General features: G+C 40.7%; 1 protein-coding gene across 1 annotated transcript in view; it reads right to left on the bottom strand.

The window, feature by feature from the left end:
* The window catches only part of TMEM132C (transmembrane protein 132C), a 159235-nt gene that overhangs the window by 133104 nt on the left and 2412 nt on the right, over nt 1-23719 (bottom strand). Inside the window, exon 2 of the mRNA XM_009643173.2 lies at nt 22201-23091. Within this exon, the coding sequence (XP_009641468.2) occupies nt 22201-22961 (761 nt within the window). The 5' untranslated portion in view covers nt 22962-23091. The remainder of the gene's footprint in view (nt 1-22200; nt 23092-23719) is intronic.

The raw sequence follows: 23719 nt of genomic DNA, 5'->3' as shown, positions 1-23719 counted from the left end.
CTTTAGCTGAAAGTCTGAAAACCGATACTGACTCCTGACAAAATGAAATTGTTATGACTGTTATGACATGAAGATGTATGTATCTGAACTAAAGTGAATGAAGATGAGACCCAACTAAAGGAACCCTAGAAGTGAATTCACTCTTAGGAGGAAAACTGATTTCCATCACTCAAGGTAATAAAAATCTCAAATACAGCTGGTATTTGTGCCATTTTGAAATCTGAGAACTCAGACGACTTCGAGATCTGTAAAACCAAAGTCCAGCACTCACCAAGTTCAATATAAAAGACCAAACTCCATTTTACATGAGATCTGCATACAAACATTGCCTCCATGGCAGACTACTGAATCTTTCAGCTTGAGTTTAGCACCGGCTGTAAGGAAATATTTAAAGAATATATATGCTTCCTTCTGGGTAAAGTAGCCCAGCAGCAGTAGGGCATTTTTATCTCAATGTGTATAAAACAATCCATGTACATTTACTCCCTTATCAGTCACCCAATACCATGGATATAGTCCTGTAAAAATAACAAAGACAAAATTAGATTTTAGGACATACAATGCACTGAGAGCCCTGCTGTGGGTACATACCTTGTTTAACTCTATTAGGAGTCATTTAATATCCCCTTACAACAAGGCACTGTCCAAAGTCAGAACACCAAGATTCAGTCACTTCATTACCAAAGGTGGGTAACCAATGTTCTCGCAAGAAAGACAGACGGTCGTCTTGAGATCTGTCACTGGCACTACATACTAATAAGTGTTTGCAACCATCCATCTTCACAGGCAAATCTGTCTGCTGTCCGCAAATCACTAAGCAAACTGGCAAATAGCCAAACCTTCTGCTCTTTCTCTCCCTCCCTTTTTTTGGGGCCAGTGAAAGAAAGGAAACAATGCCAAGACAACCTTGGCAATTCTCCCTGTGTTTGTCACTACTATCTCTTGTTTCAGCCATTAAAAGTATTGCAACATACATACAAAGGCAAGAAAAGCAGCAGCATCACAGGGAAGGCAAATGCTTTGACCTGTAAGCCCTATTGTTTGCCTAAATCCAGTCCCAAGCACTAGACAGCATGTTGATAGGGGATCCAAAAGTGATGTCTGAGGAACAGGTATCAGCCTTTTATATACTTACATTAAGAGTCCACTTCTGGTGCTTCTAAAAAAAAATATGTATATACTTGTATACAAGTATATACATACAGTAAGCACTAAGGTAAGAAAAATACAGGCCAGGAGACTGAAACCATTCTATTGCAGGCTAGAGGCCATTATTCTAGCAATGAGCTTGCCCATCTTTTTGTACCAAGGCTTTGAAAGGTTTGTATCAATTCTGTTGACCGTGATCCCTTGATGACAGTCACAATCGGTGTTTTAAATGCACTTAACTTGATTAGGTCTCAGTGGATTGTTTGCTTTTCCAACTACCATACGCTTAGGAAGAGTGGCCAGCTCTGAGGCATTCTTTTATCGATCCCAACTCTCTCATAGTAAAGGTGGTGAAGCTCCCACTGACATCAATGAGAGCTCTTTGCCTGTGTGTGAGAGAAGTGTGTCATATGTTTATTTAAAAATAAACAAAGTCAACTGAATCAAAGTGGTGGATATTCAGCATCAGTATTTGGAAAAAAAAACCCACGAGCTTTATGCCAGACCAGGGAAGGCACTGGAACCAGAATGCTTCAGTGAATAGGGCCTGATTTGACTTTAACCTGCCCAACCTTCAAATTTCAACTCTGCTAATGATATTTTTGGGAAAGCACAGCCAGACAGGATTCCTGAGTTACTGCTACCCAAGCATTTTCTGTAATAGCCAACCATTTTTTAATAATGACTTTCAATAACTACAAGGTTCAGGTGGTTTCAGGCCCACTGCACCCCGCAGAAAGTTTTTATAGCATAGCCTATCACCAGGGCCCCTACTCCTACTGACCTTTGCACATATAGCAAAACCACTGAAGCAAATTTCTTTTAATCACTTTGTCCATCTTTCTCTTTCTAAAAAAGCAGTAACAACTTATTTTTAATAACAATCCCATTTTAAGCTTAAAATAGAGCCAATATGAGAAAAAAAATTAACTACAAAAGGCAGGAGTGAGAAACTGAAACTAATAGAGACCATATTATGCAAGTATGTGTATTTAAGTGTTTCAGGTTTAGGATAAATTCCCCTTTGCCAAAAATGTGGCAGCTATATTTGCTAGTCTCCATGGGAAATGTTATGAAGAATCAAAAGCAAACAAGTTTTCCTTTCAAATAAACTTGACCCGTATGTTTTAGACATATGTTTCCCTTTGAATCCTTGTCCTTTGATGGTGCTACATATTTTTCACCCTTTAAGAGCAAATACTTTGTTGTTATAGCAATAGTTTCCCACAATTCTACCATAAGGGCCTCCCTGGTTTCTGAAGCCAGGGCTCAAAAGCCATCCTCACCCCTTGCACACAGCTTCTCCAGGCAGGATGCCCCAAGCCCTTTCTATAGTTCTGCAAGCAGAGGCATGTAGCTCAGTGTAGAGGGAAACAGGGTTCACTTCTGAATTATCTATGATCCCTTGCACTTTTCTGTTCTCTCTTAAACACCAATTGATGCCTTTTTTCCCCCCAAGCTCTTTGTGTGGAATTAGCTCTAGTCCTCCTGCTTTAACTAGGATGAGAATTTTTTAAGATACCTGAAAAAAAAATCTTGTCTCAATGTAGCTTACACAAAACTTTTGGATTGTTAATAACATTCTTGCTATTTTAGAAATGAACCTCTCCCAAATTAATACATTGGGCAACAGGTTGCCAAGGCACCATGCTGGACTGTCCAGAAGGATTGAGCACAAGACCTCTGAATCTAGAAGTAGGAAGTTACAATTGCAAGTAAAAGGACTTTTAAATCTTGCTTGTGAGCAACAGCAAATTTAGACTTCACTGTAAGGCCCACCCACTACAGGGAGATAAATGCTCACTCCGATGTACTCCAGAACGGTAATCACTTATTCCATGTATTTTCTGCTAATATATTTACAGACCTCCACCAATGCACAATTAACAAAAAAGTTACAGTGGTGCTTTCCCCAGCTTGCTTCTGTATCAAATCTCTCTTGCTTCCGTTCAGCCTCAGTCTTTGTACTTCTGCCCTCATTAGCACTCCTGCATGAACAACTCCATAGGGAGTCTGGCACTTCAGAAGTTACTTCTCTTTCTGGACATGTCTTGGTTTAATTATCTGTTTTGAACAGTGCGACTAATTGCTGAAAGAAGAAACTGTGACAGTCAGGAGCTGGAGTGTGGTGTAACAGCCTACCAGTCCTTAGCACAAGTACTCAATCATTGACCTGATCATGTCCTGACTGAAGTCAATGGAAGCTTTGACATGGATTTAAATTGTCACAGGATCAGGTTTTTGATCAGTTGAGATCTGTGTCATGAACTGTAACCTTTATATAGCATTGACATGCATCATCTAAATTTTATGGTACCATCACAACACTTCAAAAAATCCTAGGTCAGAAATGGGTGAGGTCATTAGCCTGAAATAATTTCTAGTAATATCTATAGGTAAACACTGATTGAGACAGGACTAACACAGAGCATGTGGTGAAAGTGATTTCTACAAAGACCCAAGATGATTACGTTTAATGAAAAGAACAGTTTTTCTCCTCCATCTCCAACATTTTATCTGTTTAGAGTTTTGTCAATGTGGAAAGCTCACACCTGGGAATTTCATGGTTTGTGAAATGAACATATGTGAAAAATATTTCTGGATGAAACTCCTTGTTATAACAGGCACTTCAACAAAGTTCAGAAGAAAGCATGTTCCAATGAGGAACCAGAATACTGTGAAGTAGAAATGCACCATGAAAACAGGATTTTTTGTATTAATAAAGAAGTTGTAACAGGACAAAAAAGGTCCTAGTCAGGTTCCAAGTCCCATCATACCTGACATAGTACAAACACATCCCCAGATATTTTTCTCCCAACACTGTTCTACTAGATAACATGCATGGAAGGAAAAGATACTAGCTAGTCTGCTTTGCAGGATGAAACAGATAGCTCTCAGGAGAATTTCAAAATGCAAAATAAATGAGCATGGATATCTAAAATCAGTTACATGTGTCATCTAAAAGCTAAGCTTATTTAATTTCTTGTATAGGCCAGAGGCTTCAAGAGAAATCTACCTTGCAACTTTTATATTGCTCCTCTGGTTTCTTCTCACTTCCCCCTTTTCCATCTATCTCTCTATATATGCACACACAGAGGAAATAAATTTTTCCCTTATTCAGCCATTGCACAAGGACTCTGCAATCAGCTCCAAGACTGGTGAATGCATAAGCAGTATCCAGAAGACCACAGCCAAGGAGGAAACCAAGACTAGCCCTCTTCCCACCGTTTCTGCTGACCCTAGCAGGGTCACTCAGAGCAGTAGAAACTCCTGGTACCACGGAGATGCAGACTGGCTGGCTGAACACTTGCCTTCACATCTACTTACACTGTAATCTCAAGGAAGAGCATTTATTGAGAATGATGATGCCCTCTGCATGCAGGACAGCCAAGATGCCCAGCAGATAGGTTTCAAATATGAACACTGGCCTTGGAAAAAGTGAACATCAGCTTTTGTTAACTCTGCTAGATCTGTCCTCTGGTTGTACATTCGTACTCGAAGGTCAACATTTGTTAAAGTATTTTATACTTAAGCTATAATTCATGTAATATATAAACTAGCACAATTTCAGTTGTAAAATTCGTATTTATTATATTCATATTATATACAGAAATATCTTAACACTAGGCTTACCAGATAGTCTTATACACTTTGGCCCTAATGAATTTTCATTCAATAAACAAACAAAACCAGAAAATCCCAAGAAAACCTTACTGATAAATGTGCCTGTTCACAGGGCTTTCACTAGCTGAGTTCAGAATGACAAATTAAAGACTTCAGATCCATTTTTTGTTTTCAATAAAAATCTTGTTGAACAGTGTCATGAATATTCATGGCTTTGGCACAGCTCCAGACTAAGCAAGAAGAGCCAAATCAAACAAGAAAACAACAGTCCACTTGGCCCTACAAAAGGATGCTTTGGACTTTGTACACTAAAGCATGCACTTAAAAAAAAAGGTACAAATCAAACTTTGCTGTGACTATGCTCAAAGGGAAATAAATTCCCCCAACACCAAAGGCAATCCCTTAGTATGCTAAAATAGTAATGCTGGGCAGTTACTAACTGATCCAAAGTACACTGGCATCAGTAGTGTGTCCTATTTACATCACAGGAATGCAAAGGTTGAGGAGCTGCTGGTTCGCAGCTGCTGCTCATGGTGGCAGTGGTGGCAGAGATGACCTAAAGCAGCAGTTTCTGGAGGCCCTTTGGCTAAAACAGCTGCGTTGCCTCTGGCAGTGCCGCAGAGTGGTCTGAAAGGTGCTGCCTGCAGATCTCCAACTCCTCTCTTTGGTGCAGAGGGGACAGGGTTATAAATTGTGCTTTCTCAGAGGCAATCTAGCAGCTGTCTGTGGTGCCCTCAACCAGTCCTTGTATTTAGGTAGGTCGAGGACTGGATTTGGAACTAAAGCTTGTGCGACAACAGGAGAGAGAAAAATTACACCTAGCATTTTGGGGTTTTTTTCCCGTCTAAGTCTTTGTGTACTTGCATGGAAGAGGCACAACCCCTCTCAGAGGGATCACCAGATCTGTTGTGAGCAGGTTCAGTGTTACAGTCCCAGCACACCAATGAACACAAGAGACACAGAGGGATCAACTGAGTGACAAAAGACTGCAGTCGCATCTAGCAGCTCTGGGGATGGCGTCTTACTCCATGACCTACTGCTTTAACCACTTCGTACCACTTGCACCAAGGGAGTATATTTTTATACAAGTAGTTATGCACTAAAAATGTAACACACTATTACAATAAAGGATAAGAGAGACAACTTGCCTAGAAGACTATTATTTTAGAGAAGTCAGAGTCATTCTCACCATATATTATTTTCAAGCCTGACCACATGGAAATCTAATATACAAACGCTGAAACTGTGATAACATTCTGTCCCCTCTTGTCACATGCTGGAAAGCTATTATTACTCCTGTATAAGACAGACCAGACAGTACCATATCAAATGCAAGTCTCACATTGTGTTTAATCAGACAAGAGAAATTACAGCTCCAATCGCCATATTTCTCTCTCCAGTGAGAATCTAAGGAGTGGAAGGTGCAGATAAAGCAAAAAGATGAATAGGTTGCTTAAAGAAAAAGAGAGAATGACTTAGCCAAACAGTTGGGTGTTCGTGCAGTTCCACTGCACCAACACTTAATTCACTTACATAAATTTACTCATATCAGAATATAAAACTTAATTGAAATGATCCCATCAGAGTCTGCACAAGCAGCATACTAAAAGTTAAACACAAGAATTAAGGTTCAGCTTTGGAAAAGCTGGAAAGCATCATCCTGTCTCTCTAGAGTGTGGAAAAAAGCATACATTTTACAGCTGCTCCACATAGCCACATCTGACAGCTATGCTTCTGCAATGACATCATACTTGTGCCTTCAGAATATCTGCTCTAAATATATTTCACAGCCGGGTAAGGGTCCCAGCAAACATAGTTTGGGGACTTGTGATAAGCCTCTCAAGCGCACGCAGCAGGCGGTCAGGAACGCTGTTTGCTAGGTTTGGGGGCAGTCAGAAGGCAGCAGCGCCCACTCTTTGCCAGGGTAGCAGTGCAGAGACAGCCTTCTGCACACATATACCTGCAGACCCAATGGAAGAAGAGGATGAGCTGTCTCTTGCCCAATCAGTAACTGATGGAGTAATATGGATTGTCTGTGATAAGGAGGGAGCAGAGGATACTGTAGTGGAAAGAACAATGCAGAAACACTAGTCTGAGAACAGGAGATTTTATGGTAATGAAGATGTGTGCCTGGAGCTCAAATAAGCCCAAGTTTTTAATCAACTATCCATTCACTTGAGCTGGCATCTCTACCCTACATTATAGGGGCATCTTTGTTCTGCATCTCCTGCTTCTAAAGCATTTGAAACAGCATGAAGACACAGCACTCCAAAATCCCTTCCCAGCTGGTAAGTATGATTGTGCAAGGCTCTACTCAGATGAGCAATCTGTACTCACAGAACCCACCCCAAAATTGTTAAAACTGTCCACAGTAATCTGCTTCGATGGTACAAGGATTTCCAGACTCACACATCGCAGAGTCACTTTTAATCACAGGAGACAATTAAGATGTTTCAATCAGGAAAAAAGAAAAAAAAAAAATCCAAGTCTGACTATTAATCACAATCAGCTTTACCTACCAGGTTAGGAACACTCATTTGGAATCTTACAAGAAACACTTCTCTAAGGGTGCTTTAAGGCTTAGATAACATACTAGAAAGGTGTGAGAAGCATAAATGGCCAGATTTAAGAGTTCTCTACCAAAATCAATCCAGATTCCAATTTTCTCCAAAATACCTATCTAGAATGAATTTCCACACAAAGCTCTTTCCTGCTCTGAACGATGAAGCTCTGAAACGGAACAGAGAACAGTTTGCCTTTTTTTTTTTCCCCAGATCATACGAATATGCTCAGACTGAGCTAAACTCAATTTGTGTTTCTTATTTTTCTTTCCTTTTTATATTTATAGAGAAGAGAAATAAGAGATAAAAACAGTTATCCATTGACCAAACACTTGAGTACATGTATATTTCAGAGTGGCAACTGTGATTTTTAATCCAACTAACTAATTTCCTTATGCTTGTAAAGACTCAATTACTACAGTCCCCTCACATTATTTCCCCTCTTCTTTCATGTTTCTGACTGAATCAGTTGAACATTTGGCAAAAAGGCAAATCATAGAGCCAACGTAACCATTTAACCACCATTTAAACAATTATCAAAGTAACATTCCTTATCCATTGAGACTTTTTTTTGAGCAGAGAAGGACGCACGGATGTTCGCTTACTCTTGCCATGAATCTGTTAAATTTCCTCCTTGAATAGCTAAGACTTAAATAAAAAGACATAATAGAAATGAATGGCAGTGGGATATGTGGAGGCGGATATAATTATGCAATGCAACAGACAATCATTGCCTTTCTGAACAATCAGAGCTTCCTAGAACAAGAAGTTCTTGACCACTTCCCATTCCCAGGAATCGCTCTTACATCCACCCGAGATCTGGCCATGACTCACTCCCATTTAGCACAATGAGAACAAGAGAGTTGTTGTGGCTCTTTCTATTGAGCCCTCTTACCTAATATGCTTACTGTACAATATCAGGCAAGGCACCCCCAAAAATGACACCTTCTAGTATTAGCTTTACATGGAAAAAAAGGAGTACTACCCCCAAACCAGAATTATCTGTAATACTTAAAACCTAGCTCGCTGTATGATTCTTTTACTTTAAAAATAACTCTGCAGAAGCAGGAAAGTATCATCTGATTCATATCAAATGGGCAAGCAATTAGAACCCTTTCAACAATATTCATTGCAGCACATTACCATCTGCAGGATTAAAAAGCATTTCATAAAGCATGATCTTGATTTAAAAAGTTAATGTGCATGTTTAACGTGGGCCACAGCACATGCAGCTAAGTGCATGAATAGTCTTTTTGCAGAACTGGGGCTACAGCTTCAATCCTGCAAACACTTATACCCATGCACAGCATTTTTAATGTCATTACTCCCAACAGACTGGTCTATCAGATTAAATTGTGCTTGATTTTAGTGCAAGGTGGTACAGAGTCATTCCCTCATGGGAAATCCCTAATATAGTTAATAGAGATGTACTTAAGAGGGCTGTAAAGATGTTTCATGAGGTTCCATCTGAATCACTAAAAGCATACAGAATCTAAGAACATGCAAGCCCCTTTCTTGTAGATAATTTTTTTTTTAAAACACTCTAAACCAAAAAGATAATTGCTGCATTTATCAGATAATTGTGATAGGGAGCAGGGAGAACCCTAGAAAACACTTTCAGAAAGAATTTTTCCAGTAGTGTTTTACCTTCCAAGAAGAGACCTAACAGCTCTCCCCTGCGGGGTGACACAGCGGCTGCTGGGTGTTAGAACTCAAAGCAAATCGCCTCCCCTCCTGCCAGGGAGGAGTGGTAACACTTCGTTCTGCATGTGCATCACTCCACACAGGTTTGGAGGAACAGCAATCTGAAGGGAACTGGGTAGCAGAGCCTCATGGAAGGGACTGGAGCTACCAGAGTTTCATACAGCTTTTCATGAGCCATTTGGGTTTTTTAAGGCAACAAAATAGAAGTACTAACACAGGACAAGAACTGCTTCTCCAATCATTAGCATTCAGTAAAAGGATAGGAGGGATTTTGAACAACTGTCAAAAGTTCATGCGATCAATTCAACTTCAAAATGGAGCCGTTAAAGAGCAAACCCAAAAGTTAGCAATGCCTCATCTGCTATTAGATCCCATTTCCCTTAAGCACTCACCAACACACAGTCAGAGACTGTTTCCACCCTGAAGTATTTGAAATCTAATTAAACATGGGTAGGAGTAGTTGAAGTAGCTGACATAAAATTATGTATGTGTTGAAAGGCGAAACCAGTCATATACCAGGGCACTAGACTTCCAAGTTTGTTGCTCTCTATCCACTACAATCACGAAATATTTGCACAGCTATGGCATCCATTAGGTGTGCATAATGAGTAAAAAGAACACATTACAGTGGGGTTTATGTCAATGTTTACTTTGAGTAAGAAATAAAAACAGTTGTTACCATAGCAATGGACAAAGCACCGACCACCTGAGATGTTATGAAAATTAAAGAACGCAAACTATAGATGACAGCACAGCCATACTTTAATAACACAAAGAAAGATCAAGCATATTAATTTCTGAACAACTATTCAGGATTTCTTTAAAGATCTTTCAGAAAATATTAAAATTAACCAGCTGTCAACTGTCTATAGGCAGCCGATAAAATCTTCACTCAGCTATGTCACTATTTCTGCCCAGTGTTAATTACAATAGCATTGTCTCAGGCAGATAAGAGAAAAATTCTTAAGCGTTACCCTGGAGTCTTAGAAAATGGAGATTACACATCATCTTCACACACTGCTGTCCAGGCTAGATTGCCACTTGCAATATCCTTTCTAGGGTTTTGAACAGCTTGATTTAAGATACTAACACTTCACCAGTGAAAGTCATTAGGGAACTGTTTTGAAGCTCAGTGTCACCTAGCTCAGAACTCTAATGGACCTAAGCCATGAGGTTGGTGTCACTTCCCTTCAGACACTGTTGCGAAGTTGAGCTCGTTAGGTCTGGAATCACCACTTTCACACGTCAACATGAGCACAGCCGTACCCACCAGTAAATCAAGAATCCAGAGTCAAGGATCCAAGTCACTGACTTGAATGCTGCCATGATGTGACCTGCAAAGCTGTGCGACCCTCCTGACACTACAGCTGACTTGTGTAACACCGCCTGCTCTCTGTTCCTGTAGTTGTCCTGAGCCCCTTTGTTCAGATCAGCTGTCTTCTTCACAGTGTACTGAGTAGACAAATTAAAACTAACACCATCCTTTTACCACCTGCTGTCTCAGAAAACAATATTACACTACATGTAAGCGTACATCATCCACTATCATCATCATCATCCAACCAAGAGCAACTAAGTACATACAAAAAACCAAAAAGGTTTGGTCATTCCCGTCTACTGGAAGACTGTAATCAGGTTGCTTATGGAAGAGAAAAGCAGAAGCTGGTGCTAATGTGGATCTCATGAATGTCTTGAATCCAGAGGGATAAATAAGCAGCCTGAAGCCTGTGAATATTCTCATTACTTTTGACAGGCCTAAATTTGGGTACGTTCTTAAGTGACAGGCTCCTACTGTGGGTTGGTGTTTCCTTTCCATGGGAAGAATTCTCTGTGCAATCAGGGCTTTTTCTAAGCTAGACATAACCTCAAGCAGAAAAATATTTTTGTTGCTACTGGTGGTATTTCTACCACCTGCTGAGACCAGGCACACCAAGTGACTCAGTAACTCCAGCAATTAGCATCACAGCACCTAATTTTTCAGAAGCCATAGCAAAGCTCAGAAGCCCAAGTAAACAGCCATGCAATCCATAACAAAATTTAGTTTCCTCAAAACAGGACCCACAAATGTCCAATATGCCAAAAAAGGAACCCCCTCAGGCTGGTCAGCAACATTTGTGCCTTCACGACCACTTGTAGGGCTGAACTGCCTTCCCCAGCACTCATGAGGCAAATGAAAGACTAAGTATGACTTTATGTTCTAGTATGTGAGGAACTCTTATCTGGGAAACCAAGTTTTGATTCATGATCCACAACTATTTGTGTGTTCTGTTTAACCACTAATCGGGGAGGTTGAGGAATAGAGCTCTAGACTTTGCTGTGTGAGTACCATATATTCCCTTTAATGAGCCTGTCTCTGTTGTACAAAGAGTTTAGTCTCATAGCACTTTGGAAACCAAGGCTTACATCTTCGAGCCCGAGCTTGTAAGAAAAAGCAAATCTTTTTAAGCAGCCTGACAGCTGATAATGCAGAGGGCTATATCTGAAATGCTTCCCCCCCCATTTTTCTTTTTTTCTTAAGATACGCGCTATTTCTCAAGCCTTCTTTTCTCTAGTCTTGCTGACCTAAGCAGCAATATGAAAACCTAAAACGATGGTGTTGGAGATTATTAGACTGTTAGTGCAAATTAACCCCCTGGCAGCTTTGCTAACAGAGACATTTTGTAACACACCAGGAACCAGACAAACAAACAAAGATGCTGAATTTATTTTTAACCCAGCCTCATCTAAACTATGAATTAATCAGCTTTTCCGTGCACTGAAAGTTTATAGAAATGCAGTTTTCTTTTCAAGAGAATAGGACACACTTCTCTGAAGTGGCAGCACATATAGGGTATGGTGGGATTTCAAGGAAGTACAGAGCACCCCAATGGGGTCCCAAAGGAAACAGTGACAAAATTTGGAGTTGAATGTTCTACACCTTACAGGAAAGCTCAACATTCTGTGCAGAGCAGCACTTCCCACCCTCCCCATGCCTTCTGTGGAAGTCTGAACTGTAAAGTGCCATAAGAAAATATAACCAATTTAAGCTCTTTGTGTATGTGCTGTCACAAGCGAGGAGCAGTAGTCTGCCAAAACAGACACTTCAATCAACCTGACAGTTTCTGTCTTAAATAATGAGCCCCACAAGCACCAATACAGATAAAAACCATCATATTTTACAGTCCTCCTGGGCCAGGCACTTACTCTTGGATTATTCCTCACACTTCCACCCTGTCCCAAACCCTCCCCCCTGTAAGCCCTGAGCTACAACTTGCTAATGTCCCTCCCAGTATCATTCCAGTAAGTCACTACTGTGTTTACAGCTTTAACAGACACACTAGGTTTTAAAGCCTTGTCATACAATTTTTGTCAGGAATACTCATTTCCATTCAGACCTACAGGCTCACACGCTTTCTTGCTTACAGTGGCCTTGGAACCCAACAGCTTGTCAGATAATCACACTGAGGATTCCCAGGAGATTCCCTAATGCATCAGATCACAGACTTTTTCAGACAGCCAGAAAACATTAACTTGGTTCAACTAAAATCCAGTCCCAGTGGTATGAAATTTCCCTCTCTACTACTGGTTTGGGAAGACTAGGGTTTATATGGTATGAGCTTTTAATGAGCCACCATTGTTTTGAATTAGGCAAGTAACCAAGGATTTAATTAACTGTTGTAACTTGAGTCACACAAGTTGCTAATAGTCTAAACAGAAATTAAGTAGAGGTGCCTTATCTCACCTTTAAGCAGCCTTGCAGATGCACAGGCTTTTGCAAAGGTCAGGCAGAGCAGAAGCTAGCAGGAGACACACTGCACCTTGGAGCAGTGTCTCAGAACAGGACAGGAGCCAGGGGCACCAGTGTGCGCTTAGCAACACGTGCGGCAGCGTATTTGGAAAAGAAGCCAGGAATTACTTCACCAGTTTGCTGAGATTAAAGGGGATGGGAAGGGAAACTACTTACAAGCGGCAATTTTAACAAGATACCTCAATATGAAGTTTCTGAAACTCAGATATGCACGTGCATTTGCCAAAAGTTAACCAAAAGCTTCAGCTCCAGCACTTGAAGCGGCATTGATAGCTAGCAATTCCCTGGCTGACTGCTGATACAATCATTTTGTTCTCTTCCATTTATGGTCAACCCCTACAATGGCCCTCATCAATTCCTTCTACGTTTCCAACCACCATACTAGGGAAAGTTTTCAAACATATAAAAGCCTGAAGCACAGAAGTCCAAATGCATTTTATAGTTAGGTTCTATAAAGTTATTATATAAGCTATATATATAGTTCAGGTTTGTTCAGCTGATTGGATTTCATGTCTTGGTCTGCACCTAGGTGTTACCTGGCACATAACCAGGAAGGCTGATAATTGCACAGAGATAGCCCTGGCTTTGGCTCAAAGAATCCGCACGACTTCAGTTGAACACGCACTTTGGGAATGCCTGCTTTCACGATACAGAGAACATTCCCACAAATATTACACCACTGATCTAGCTAATTCTTGTAAGAATTCTGCATAATGGGAACTCCACTTTACAGGCAGTTGATCAGGGTGTTAAGGATAACATTTTCAAGAGGGAGGCTGGAACTTTTGATGCTCGGTGCTGAGTACTTTATGGACTTCAGCACCATTGAACTTTACTGCTCAGCTTCTGAACATATCGGGGTCTAAGGTCTCTTCCTGGTTCACTGGTTGCAAAGCTCTGCTCCAGCAACTCAGTTGTGGTCAATCAGCAAATGACTTCCAAAGTAAGGAACAGAGACTCAGCCATCTAACAACAAATCCATAGTTTATTCTCAGTACTAAGGAGTACATTGCATTGGAGACGTCAATAGAATTGGTCAGAAGGTTTCTCAAACACCACTTTTTTTTTTTTTTTTTTAAAGAGGGGCAGGGGGAGAGGGCCTGTTTTTTTTTTTTTTAAAGAGGGGCAGGGGGAGAGGGCCTGTTTTTTTTTTTTTTAAAGAGGGGCAGGGGGAGAGGGCCTGTTTTTTTTTTTTTTAAAGAGGGGCAGGGGGAGAGGGCCTGTTTTTTTTTTTTTTAAAGAGGGGCAGGGGGAGAGGGCCTGTTTTTTTTTTTTTTAAAGAGGGGCAGGGGGAGAGGGCCTGTTTTTTTTTTTTTTAAAGAGGGGCAGGGGGAGAGGGCCTGTTTTTTTTTTTTTTAAAGAGGGGCAGGGGGAGAGGGCCTGTTTTTTTTTTTTTTAAAGAGGGGCAGGGGGAGAGGGCCTGTTTTTTTTTTTTTTAAAGAGGGGCAGGGGGAGAGGGCCTGTTTTTTTTTTTTTTAAAGAGGGGCAGGGGGAGAGGGCCTGTTTTTTTTTTTTTTAAAGAGGGGCAGGGGGAGAGGGCCTGTTTTTTTTTTTTTTAAAGAGGGGCAGGGGGAGAGGGCCTGTTTTTTTTTTTTTTAAAGAGGGGCAGGGGGAGAGGGCCTGTTTTTTTTTTTTTTAAAGAGGGGCAGGGGGAGAGGGCCTGTTTTTTTTTTTTTTAAAGAGGGGCAGGGGGAGAGGGCCTGTTTTTTTTTTTTTTAAAGAGGGGCAGGGGGAGAGGGCCTGTTTTTTTTTTTTTTAAAGAGGGGCAGGGGGAGAGGGCCTGTTTTTTTTTTTTTTAAAGAGGGGCAGGGGGAGAGGGCCTGTTTTTTTTTTTTTTAAAGAGGGGCAGGGGGAGAGGGCCTGTTTTTTTTTTTTTTAAAGAGGGGCAGGGGGAGAGGGCCTGTTTTTTTTTTTTTTAAAGAGGGGCAGGGGGAGAGGGCCTGTTTTTTTTTTTTTTAAAGAGGGGCAGGGGGAGAGGGCCTGTTTTTTTTTTTTTTAAAGAGGGGCAGGGGGAGAGGGCCTGTTTTTTTTTTTTTTAAAGAGGGGCAGGGGGAGAGGGCCTGTTTTTTTTTTTTTTAAAGAGGGGCAGGGGGAGAGGGCCTGTTTTTTTTTTTTTTAAAGAGGGGCAGGGGGAGAGGGCCTGTTTTTTTTTTTTTTAAAGAGGGGCAGGGGGAGAGGGCCTGTTTTTTTTTTTTTTAAAGAGGGGCAGGGGGAGAGGGCCTGTTTTTTTTTTTTTTAAAGAGGGGCAGGGGGAGAGGGCCTGTTTTTTTTTTTTTTAAAGAGGGGCAGGGGGAGAGGGCCTGTTTTTTTTTTTTTTAAAGAGGGGCAGGGGGAGAGGGCCTGTTTTTTTTTTTTTTAAAGAGGGGCAGGGGGAGAGGGCCTGTTTTTTTTTTTTTTAAAGAGGGGCAGGGGGAGAGGGCCTGTTTTTTTTTTTTTTAAAGAGGGGCAGGGGGAGAGGGCCTGTTTTTTTTTTTTTTAAAGAGGGGCAGGGGGAGAGGGCCTGTTTTTTTTTTTTTTAAAGAGGGGCAGGGGGAGAGGGCCTGTTTTTTTTTTTTTTTTTTAAAGAGGGTCAGGGGAAGAGTGCCTGTTTTCTCTTTTCTAGGTAGCTTCAACTTCAAGTTAATAATCAGTTCCTTTTAAAACTTTACCAAACCTGACCCCCTGCTACCACAGACTCAAGAGAGCTCTTCACCTCTTCACTTGTTCTGATGAGAAGCACCTTTTCTCCATCTCTGTTAAAAGGGCATCCTCACCAGCCTAGCATTTCTGAGAATGAGTCATTTGTTTGGAGGACCCAGCTGCCTCTGGTATGACACTGATGTCCATGAAAAGTGCCTGCTAAGGGCTAATGAAATTAAACTAACTAGAGTGTGCTACCATTCACTCAAAATAGCAGTAACACAATCTCTTTGGAAGAGTATTTTTAATGTCACAAATGCTTTTTAAAGTTATATTGGGAAATATTTACCCTTTTACTATTAGTCTGTCATATTCTGTAGTAAATGACAATTAGGAGTACTTTAACAGACTGTGTCCCTATTGCTTACAGAAGCAGAACATAAAAAAGTGATGGCACATGATTGCTATGAATTTTTAACCACACATTTACTTTGGAGAAATCCTAACAAAGCACTTGCAAGGTGCTATTACACTTTGTTACTTGCAAAAAACAATCCCCACAGTGTAACAACTTCTGTGTGATTTACTGTCACTTGTATTACCTAACACACAGGTGCCCTGTGGGGATCAGAGGCTCGCTGTTCTGAATCATGCACATAGAGCACAGCCCAGCCTCTTCCCTGAATTGTGTATAGTACAAACAAGCAGACAGTGAAGATATAAGCAGGGATAAAATTATATGCCTAAAGTAACACAGTAAGTCCTGAACAAAGTAGGAAGATAATCCAGGTCTCTTGGCTTCCTAATTAGCGCACAATAAGGACTAGACCACTACCTTTCCTTCATTAACCTACCCCACTGTAGATTTGTAGCTGAATTGTTACTAATCTGTCTATAGAAGGGAAAACTAAAAAAAAAAAAAAATCAGTAAGAATTAAAGTTTCACTAGGCTAACCACTAGACAATGAAATACCTTCATCAGTCAAGTATATAAAACCCCTTCAAGCCATAATTCACAGCTCTGAACACTTTTGCAAGCCACCTCTGGCCTAGCACCTGGCTTTATGGGTCCTACCAATATCATAAAATAACTGGGAAACCTTTTTGATGGGCTGGAAGACCAGGGAAGAGCTTCTCCAGTTTCTCCGAACCCCGATTAAAGGGTCCTAAGCAAGCCAACTGCTTTTATTTTCCAGTCTTGCCTTAACAACTAACTTTACTGAAAAAGAGACAACAAAGAAAAATGTGAACAGAATAGTCTGAAAGGTCTTAGTCAGCAAGTTTGCATTTTGTTTATTCAAGACAGAATCATGGGGAAACTTTATCTCAGTTGAGAACAAACAGCAGCTTGCTACCCAGAGTGCCCAGATGCATACTCCTCCTTCTTCATACAGCATAAGAATCAGCCACTTAGTTTTATCTGCACCTCAGAATACAAGACATATGTTTACAGAGAAGGTTTAAGGAAATCTAGTTTTCAGAGACCTTATCTGTGTCATTTTTTACATTTGTGCAATAGGTGAAACTGTGGCTCTGAATTTAAGACCTTCTTTTCAACTGAAAATGGAACATGAAATAATGAGACAACAGAAGCAAGTCTGAGGACTTCAAACTCCTCTCCCTTCAGATGTCAACTGAAACACTTTTGTACAGTAAAATAACTTTTAAATATTTAACTAATGCAAAGCTGCATAGGAAATTAAAAATGTTTTGCTGCAATTCACATCTGGAGACACACATCTACACCCAGAAGAGCATCCCACCAAATCATTCTGTCTCTCTTCATTTCACTCTAAACGGCATTAGTTTTAAAATATGAAGCAGTATAAATAAAGCACACTCTTCATTTCACAGTTGGAAATCAGCATTCCATTTACTGTGGAAAATAGGTACTTGGGATAATATGTCCCAAATTATGCATTAACAGAAAACAGAGAGTGAACTCAGCTCTGGTTTTGGTCTCCTATATTCTGTTTAACTTCAGCTTCAGTCAGTTGCACTGATGCTACCACCACACTGCAGCCTTAAAAACTGATAAACCGACAATTAAGCCCAGGTAAATTTTAGGGCACTAAAGGTTATTTCATCATAAAGTAAGATTAAAGTGTCAGTATCTAAAATTAAACATAATTGTTTGAAAATGTTATTACTTTTGTTTCTTTTATATGCAGCAGGTAGAAGAGCTGAGGGCAGTGCCAAGCACAGACAGCTCCTCCGAGTGCTTTACTCCCTAGGGAGGCTCAAGTAGGTGTTCCATGCAAAACAGGCAGATTTAGTGCTGGAGATCCCCCTTTTCCATGACCAGTTCCTCCAAAATGGCTATTTATGGCCAGATCACAATCTAGTCTTCAAATTATTGAGATTTACAAGCAAGCAGTACACCTATGTCATGATCATAACTACTTTTTCTAGCTATGGCTATTCTGTAGGGCTACTCTCTGTGTGCATCCTCCTCTAGGTTTTTAGCTGTTCTCAATACCACCTAACTCAGCACCGCTGTCAATACTCATTAGGAACTGACATATAAAGCTGCCCCAGCTGATGGGTTTAATAGCTTTCCTCACTGCATTTATCCTTTATCCTTCTTCCAATCTGTAGATTTATTATCACTACTAATTATCCATTGTCTGGGGTTGATTTGTTTGCTGGACAAAGGTAATTCAGTAACACTGTTCAGTGTTCAGTAACATCCCTTCAGGTGCAAGAGCTGCACTGCAAAATGTGTAATAAGAAGCCTGAGGGGAAAAAAAGTACCACTGTTTTTCACCTCTCTTCTCTAATCAGCACAGATAACAACTTCATCCCCTTTCTCTTTACTTATCCTGCTCAATACCTCCTGTAAATCGGGTTATCTGGTAGTTCAGCAGCTTCTAGAGTTAGAGATTAGCTGCTGCCCAGCGGAGTAACACGTAACACTTAGCACTCCCACACCTCTTGCTTTGGTCCTGCACTGTACGGTGCTCTGCCAGATCAAATGTGGCATGTCACGCCATGAAAAACAGATGGAAGGATCCTTTAATGGTGTAGTAGCTGGAAAAGTATTTAGAGCTACAGAACAAACACAGGCTAACCTTTTCAAAGCTGCCTAATGCATTCAGCTCACCAACCCCCCCAATACTACAAATAGAAATCAAGTGCCCAGCTTCTTACTTACCTTCAAATGTCTCAGCACGCACACAGAGCTATATGTTACTTTCTTAAAGCGAACCTCACAAGAATAGCTTATTTTCAGTATGGTTATGATTTTTCCCCTTTATTTGTAGCCTGCTGGGTGAGGGCAATTTATAGAAGCATTTAAGAACAGGGTCTTGCCCTAAGGATTTTGCTTTTTAATCCTTACAGACAACGTACCCAAAATGATGACTTAAGATTAGCAAAACTTGTGTACACAGCAATTGGTAAAGCAACAATCAATCATGGTAGCTCTGCTGAAGCCAGAGGTGTTAATTTATAACAGTCTGGGAAGCACACAGATCTAAATTATCTTTATTTTAAATATTGCTAGTTTTTTGCTTTTCTGTCCTATACTGATGCTACTTTTCTAGTTCATAGTTTATCCAACTGCTAGAGGTAACAGTAATTTTCCTTACTGAGCAGTCAGTGTAATTCATCTCTTTTGGGGGCCCAGAAATCCTTCCCGATAGTAGGAACACAGTGCAATATTTTCTTTCCCCTTTTCTATTTCTTCAGCTCTTTTACCAAGATTTTCCCGTTCATATTATTGCTGATAATATATGGCAAACCTGAAACCCCTTCCACCAGAGGAAGTCAAAGTCTTTTAGGAACAGTACTAAAACAGGCTGAGAGTGATGCTGACCAACTGTTTGCATTTTCTATGCAGAGCCTACATCCTATAACCTAACAGTATGGTTTCATCAGCTTTCACAATAGCCGTGTGCTGACTAGATGCAAAAAAAGGAAGATCTGTGTTTATTCAGACAGTGCTTCTACTGTGTTAACGTACTACCATGCATAATTCGCTTCACTCCCTGTCATATTAGTCATTCTCTTTGACTTTACTGGTGTTCTTGGGCTGATAAATTTATAGCTACAGTAATAGGATTCTGAATTAAGACACAATTTAAGAACACGGTTTCAATTGCAATGATTTGTGGATATGAGGTCATTTAGACCAGTCTACTTTCCTTTTGCCAGAGAAGATTTGTAGCTATTATTTCCCCCCCGCAAAGCAATGATCACATGCTGTTTGCTTCAGCACTGGATGTTGCAATACCTCAATGAATAATATACAAGAAGCAGAAAATAAACAAACCCACTATGCCTAGGGATAATATGTGGTGTGTTTTTCTTTAGGATGATTAAATGTGAATGCATGTTATAGGATGTAAGGATTGCTCTGCCGGGAACCTATGAGTATGAGAGCATACAGCCCTCTATCTAATCAGGCAAATGGCCACGGAGAAGGTTAAAGGAGCCCCTAGGCAGACCCAGCATATGCACTGGCTACTCTCTGGCTGCTGTATTCACTTGGCTTTTTTCCTGTAAGATACAAGCACTTCACAGATTCCTGGATCAAATTCTACATTCTTTCACACCTAGGAAGTTCCACCGAACACAGATTTCCACCACAGAAGCAGGAAGCTGAACTTAGCTTTGCCAGCCTTTCACTAGCACTAAAACCACAAAAGAAACCTTTGAGGTTGACAGAATGGGCCACACAGTTCATGCCTCAGGGGATGGTCCCACACAACATACACCAGTGGGTATCAGCTGTCCCTTCCTATTACAGTGTCAGGAAAACAGTTAAAACCATTTCCTTTCCTTTTACATGGAATTACCCTCCTGTAGACCTTAAGCAAAGCTTCCATCTGATGCCTTAACAATTGCACAGATCAGCATCTTTGGTAGATACAAGAGATTAACATGTCTACAAGACAAAGTTTTCAAAACCAAGATCGCTTTGCAGTATCTCTCATGGCCTTTGGTGGTGGAGAGAAGGAAGCATGCTGAATAGTGCTGATTTTTAGAGCATGAGTCAGCCCTATACCACATCTCAAGACAATGACCACCTGCCCAGCAAGCAAGAAAAAGCCATTTAAAAAAAAAAAAATCTTGGTCTCTTCAGCCTCTTGTGTTCTTGTGTCTGGTTTAAAGTAATTTTAAGCAAAAATGCAAATCCTCTTTTCACCAAAAGGGTGTTTCAGCAAGAGAACATGGCCTGAGCTCTGTATTTGCGATAACACAGAACAACCAATATACCAACAAATATCAGACTATTCACTTCAAATAAATCGGTCACCTGTTCTCAAAACCAAAGCCAATCCATTTTGTCCATAACAGCAAGTCACACAGGCAGCTACTGACGTCCCGCATTAGTATCTCTATCTATTGCACCTCTCAGCATGCAAATTATATCCTTGCCTAGGCAGTCAGATTCATTTCTGAGCAAAGAAATACATCACCAGCTTTCAACAAGCTTGTTTATCTTCACTCACTTTTCAGAAAAATAAAGACTGTGACACAGACCTTCAAAGGGTGATCCCCTCTCCCATCCACCCAGCAAACACCCAGTTTATTGCCTTTGGTTTCTTTTTTCACCACAGTTATGCTTGTTACATGGAAAAGCATTCTGTTTCTACTACTTTGTGAAAAAGGATTTTCAATAAAAGATAAGCAACAGCATCAGAGAAGACTTCTATATGGAGGTTTCAGTCAGTAAACAGGTGTCTGGGAGATTATCTCACCAACTTAACCGAAGCTGCAAACATCAGAACGATTCTGGGATGACTAAAATCCCCCTTTTTTAAAAGAAAAGCCTTTTATCTGCCAAGCGACACTTCCTGCTCTAAAGGCTATTCTCCTCAGTAGTTGTCAACTATGTATTAATCTAATTCATATAAGCCTTAGAAATACTTTCATGTGCAGAATCTTTTGGGAAACTCTGATTCCCTGAGGCTTTAAAGAGCAATTGTTGCTTATCACCGTGGAAATTTCCCTTGAATTTAAAGCCTGGTAACAAGGAAAAAAGATACATCAAATATTTCAGTGATTAACAAGTTTCCGGGTCTTTGTCATCCTCAAAGGATTTTCATCGGATCAGTAAGGAGAAAGTGCTAAAGAAGAAAATAAAAGAAAACTGATCTGACCCAGTAAGACAGTTCTTGTGTTCCCAGGTCCTGTATTCACCACTCTTGTCCAAAATAACAGCACTCACTTCTAACAGTGCCTTACAATCAACTACAGTATCAAACACATTAGGCCTTATTTTAAAGGGTATCTGTGCTGGCAAAGACAAACACTACTTAACTGCGAGTAGATAGTTAAACCCCTCCCCAAAGAGGGACAAAACCATAGCAAAAGCACTCTGCGTGGGAGAGGCAAAGCACTATCAGAGCACTTAAAGAAAAGTAGGTAATTGAAGTTTTGCTACCTTTAAATTCCATGCCTGTGCAATAAAAAGCTGATTTTAAAAGCCCTGTAAAGCAGAGAACTTCTCCGGTGCCTTACTGTCTATCATTGCACAGAAATGGCCCCACTAGAGCAGTGAATTGCAGTGTGTGGTACGTTGTTGCATAATGGGGGCATGTGATAAATGGCATGGCATACATGTTAAAAGCCTCCTAGTGATGGAGGCTTTCGATCATCTTCACAGCATTCAAGGAGGAAAATAACATATTTCAGTGACTAGAAGCAACCTTTCACATGGATTAACTTCAAATTGGTAAGATTCATCCCATTTCCCCGACATCTTTGTGTGCTACCAAATTTGAAACTTGCGAAAACAATCTACTGTACCTGAGTATGAACTGATCCACCGTAGAATTGTTGGCAATTGTCACATAAACATTCACAACCTCTCCTTGTTTGACAGGCTTTGAGGGCAACCAGACAACAACATTACTATCCAGCCGTAGCTCCGTTAGCTGAGAAGTCTCCTGGCCTCGATAGAGGCTGACAGATCCAATCCTCTGTAAGTGGGACATGGTTTCATCCATGCCATCTTTTCCTGGCCGGATAGCATTTCCCTTCCTTACATCCTCAGCGGTACACTCTCCCTTCTCGTCTCCTGGTTGGATGGTATAGTAAAGCTCCACAGGGCTCCCTTCAGACTGATCCATTGGTTTCTTACGGCCAGCAACAAACGTGGGGGGGTTAAACCAGCTTGGCAGGAGCTCCAGCTCTGCCACACACAACCCCAGATCCCCTTTCAGCCTACAGCTGCCTCTGACTTCCCGTGTCTCTCGGAAGGCAAACACCCGCAGGCAGGGCAGCCGTTCCGTGGTGCTATAGTCATCCCAGTCCCTTCCCACAATGTAGAACAGGACCTGGACTTTGGGCTTGCTTGGGTAAATTTTGTCACTCATTATGTAGGCCTTAAGTTTCCAGTTGTAAGTAAACTTGTTGGCAGATCCAAAAAAGTCAGAAGTTAACATTAGGTCCTGGGGCACAACTTGCTCAACAGAAAAAGGTCCATAGCTGGCATTTAATATTGGTGGTCTCTTGGCCTTATATGGGAAGAACGATTCCACCCTGGACTGCAAACTGGAATTTCTCATAAAGTCCTGGTTGGCTTCTTTGAGAAAGAAGGATGTCTCAGCACTGAATATCCGATAACTGACACGTAGGTATGTTGGTAATGAAGAAAATCGCTGATTATTGTCCAAGATCCCTCGACACTCTGTCACTAATAAAAGAAAAGGTGATGTGAGTTAGGTAAAATCTGCTTATAGGTTCAAAGGGACATTTACTATAACTTTAGTAGAGCTACCTGGTAAGTTAGGTACTAGCATTACTTCATGCAAAAACATATTTACAGTGTAGCTATACATTTAGATATAGCCAATTCTTTTTTGAATTACATTCACAAAAGAAAAAGGCTTTGCATTTAACTATGATAAACGTTTTGTCACACATGCACACATACATACACAGGTGATGTACAAATGGTTGTGTGCAGCACCATCAATTATTCATACTCCCAGAGGGAGTAGGAAGATTCACACAGCAGGAGCAATGCTTGTCCCAATAGCCATTTTACATGGCTTAACTGACTGCAGCAGTTCTTTGCTGATAGCAAACACAAAGTAATCATTGAATACTTTCACTATCACCTGGATGAGAAATAAATAGGTTATTTGTCACTCCTATGCAACGTCTCACCTCCCTAACAAAACTTCAAATAAACTTGCTTAAGTCTGTGCACACCAATTCTCTTAAGGACTGGCCACAATTCAAAGTCAAAGCCTTCCAAAAGCAATTCCGTAAGTAAACTGTGTGTCTTTTAAACCACCCATGTGCTCACCTTCCCCACTCT

Source organism: Egretta garzetta, unplaced genomic scaffold (genome assembly GCF_000687185.1).
Source record: "Egretta garzetta isolate BGI_Z169 unplaced genomic scaffold, ASM68718v1 scaffold447, whole genome shotgun sequence".
NCBI lineage: Eukaryota > Metazoa > Chordata > Aves > Pelecaniformes > Ardeidae > Egretta > Egretta garzetta.
Note: the sequence above shows the minus strand (reverse complement) of the source record. Positions and strands in the feature narration are given on the sequence as shown.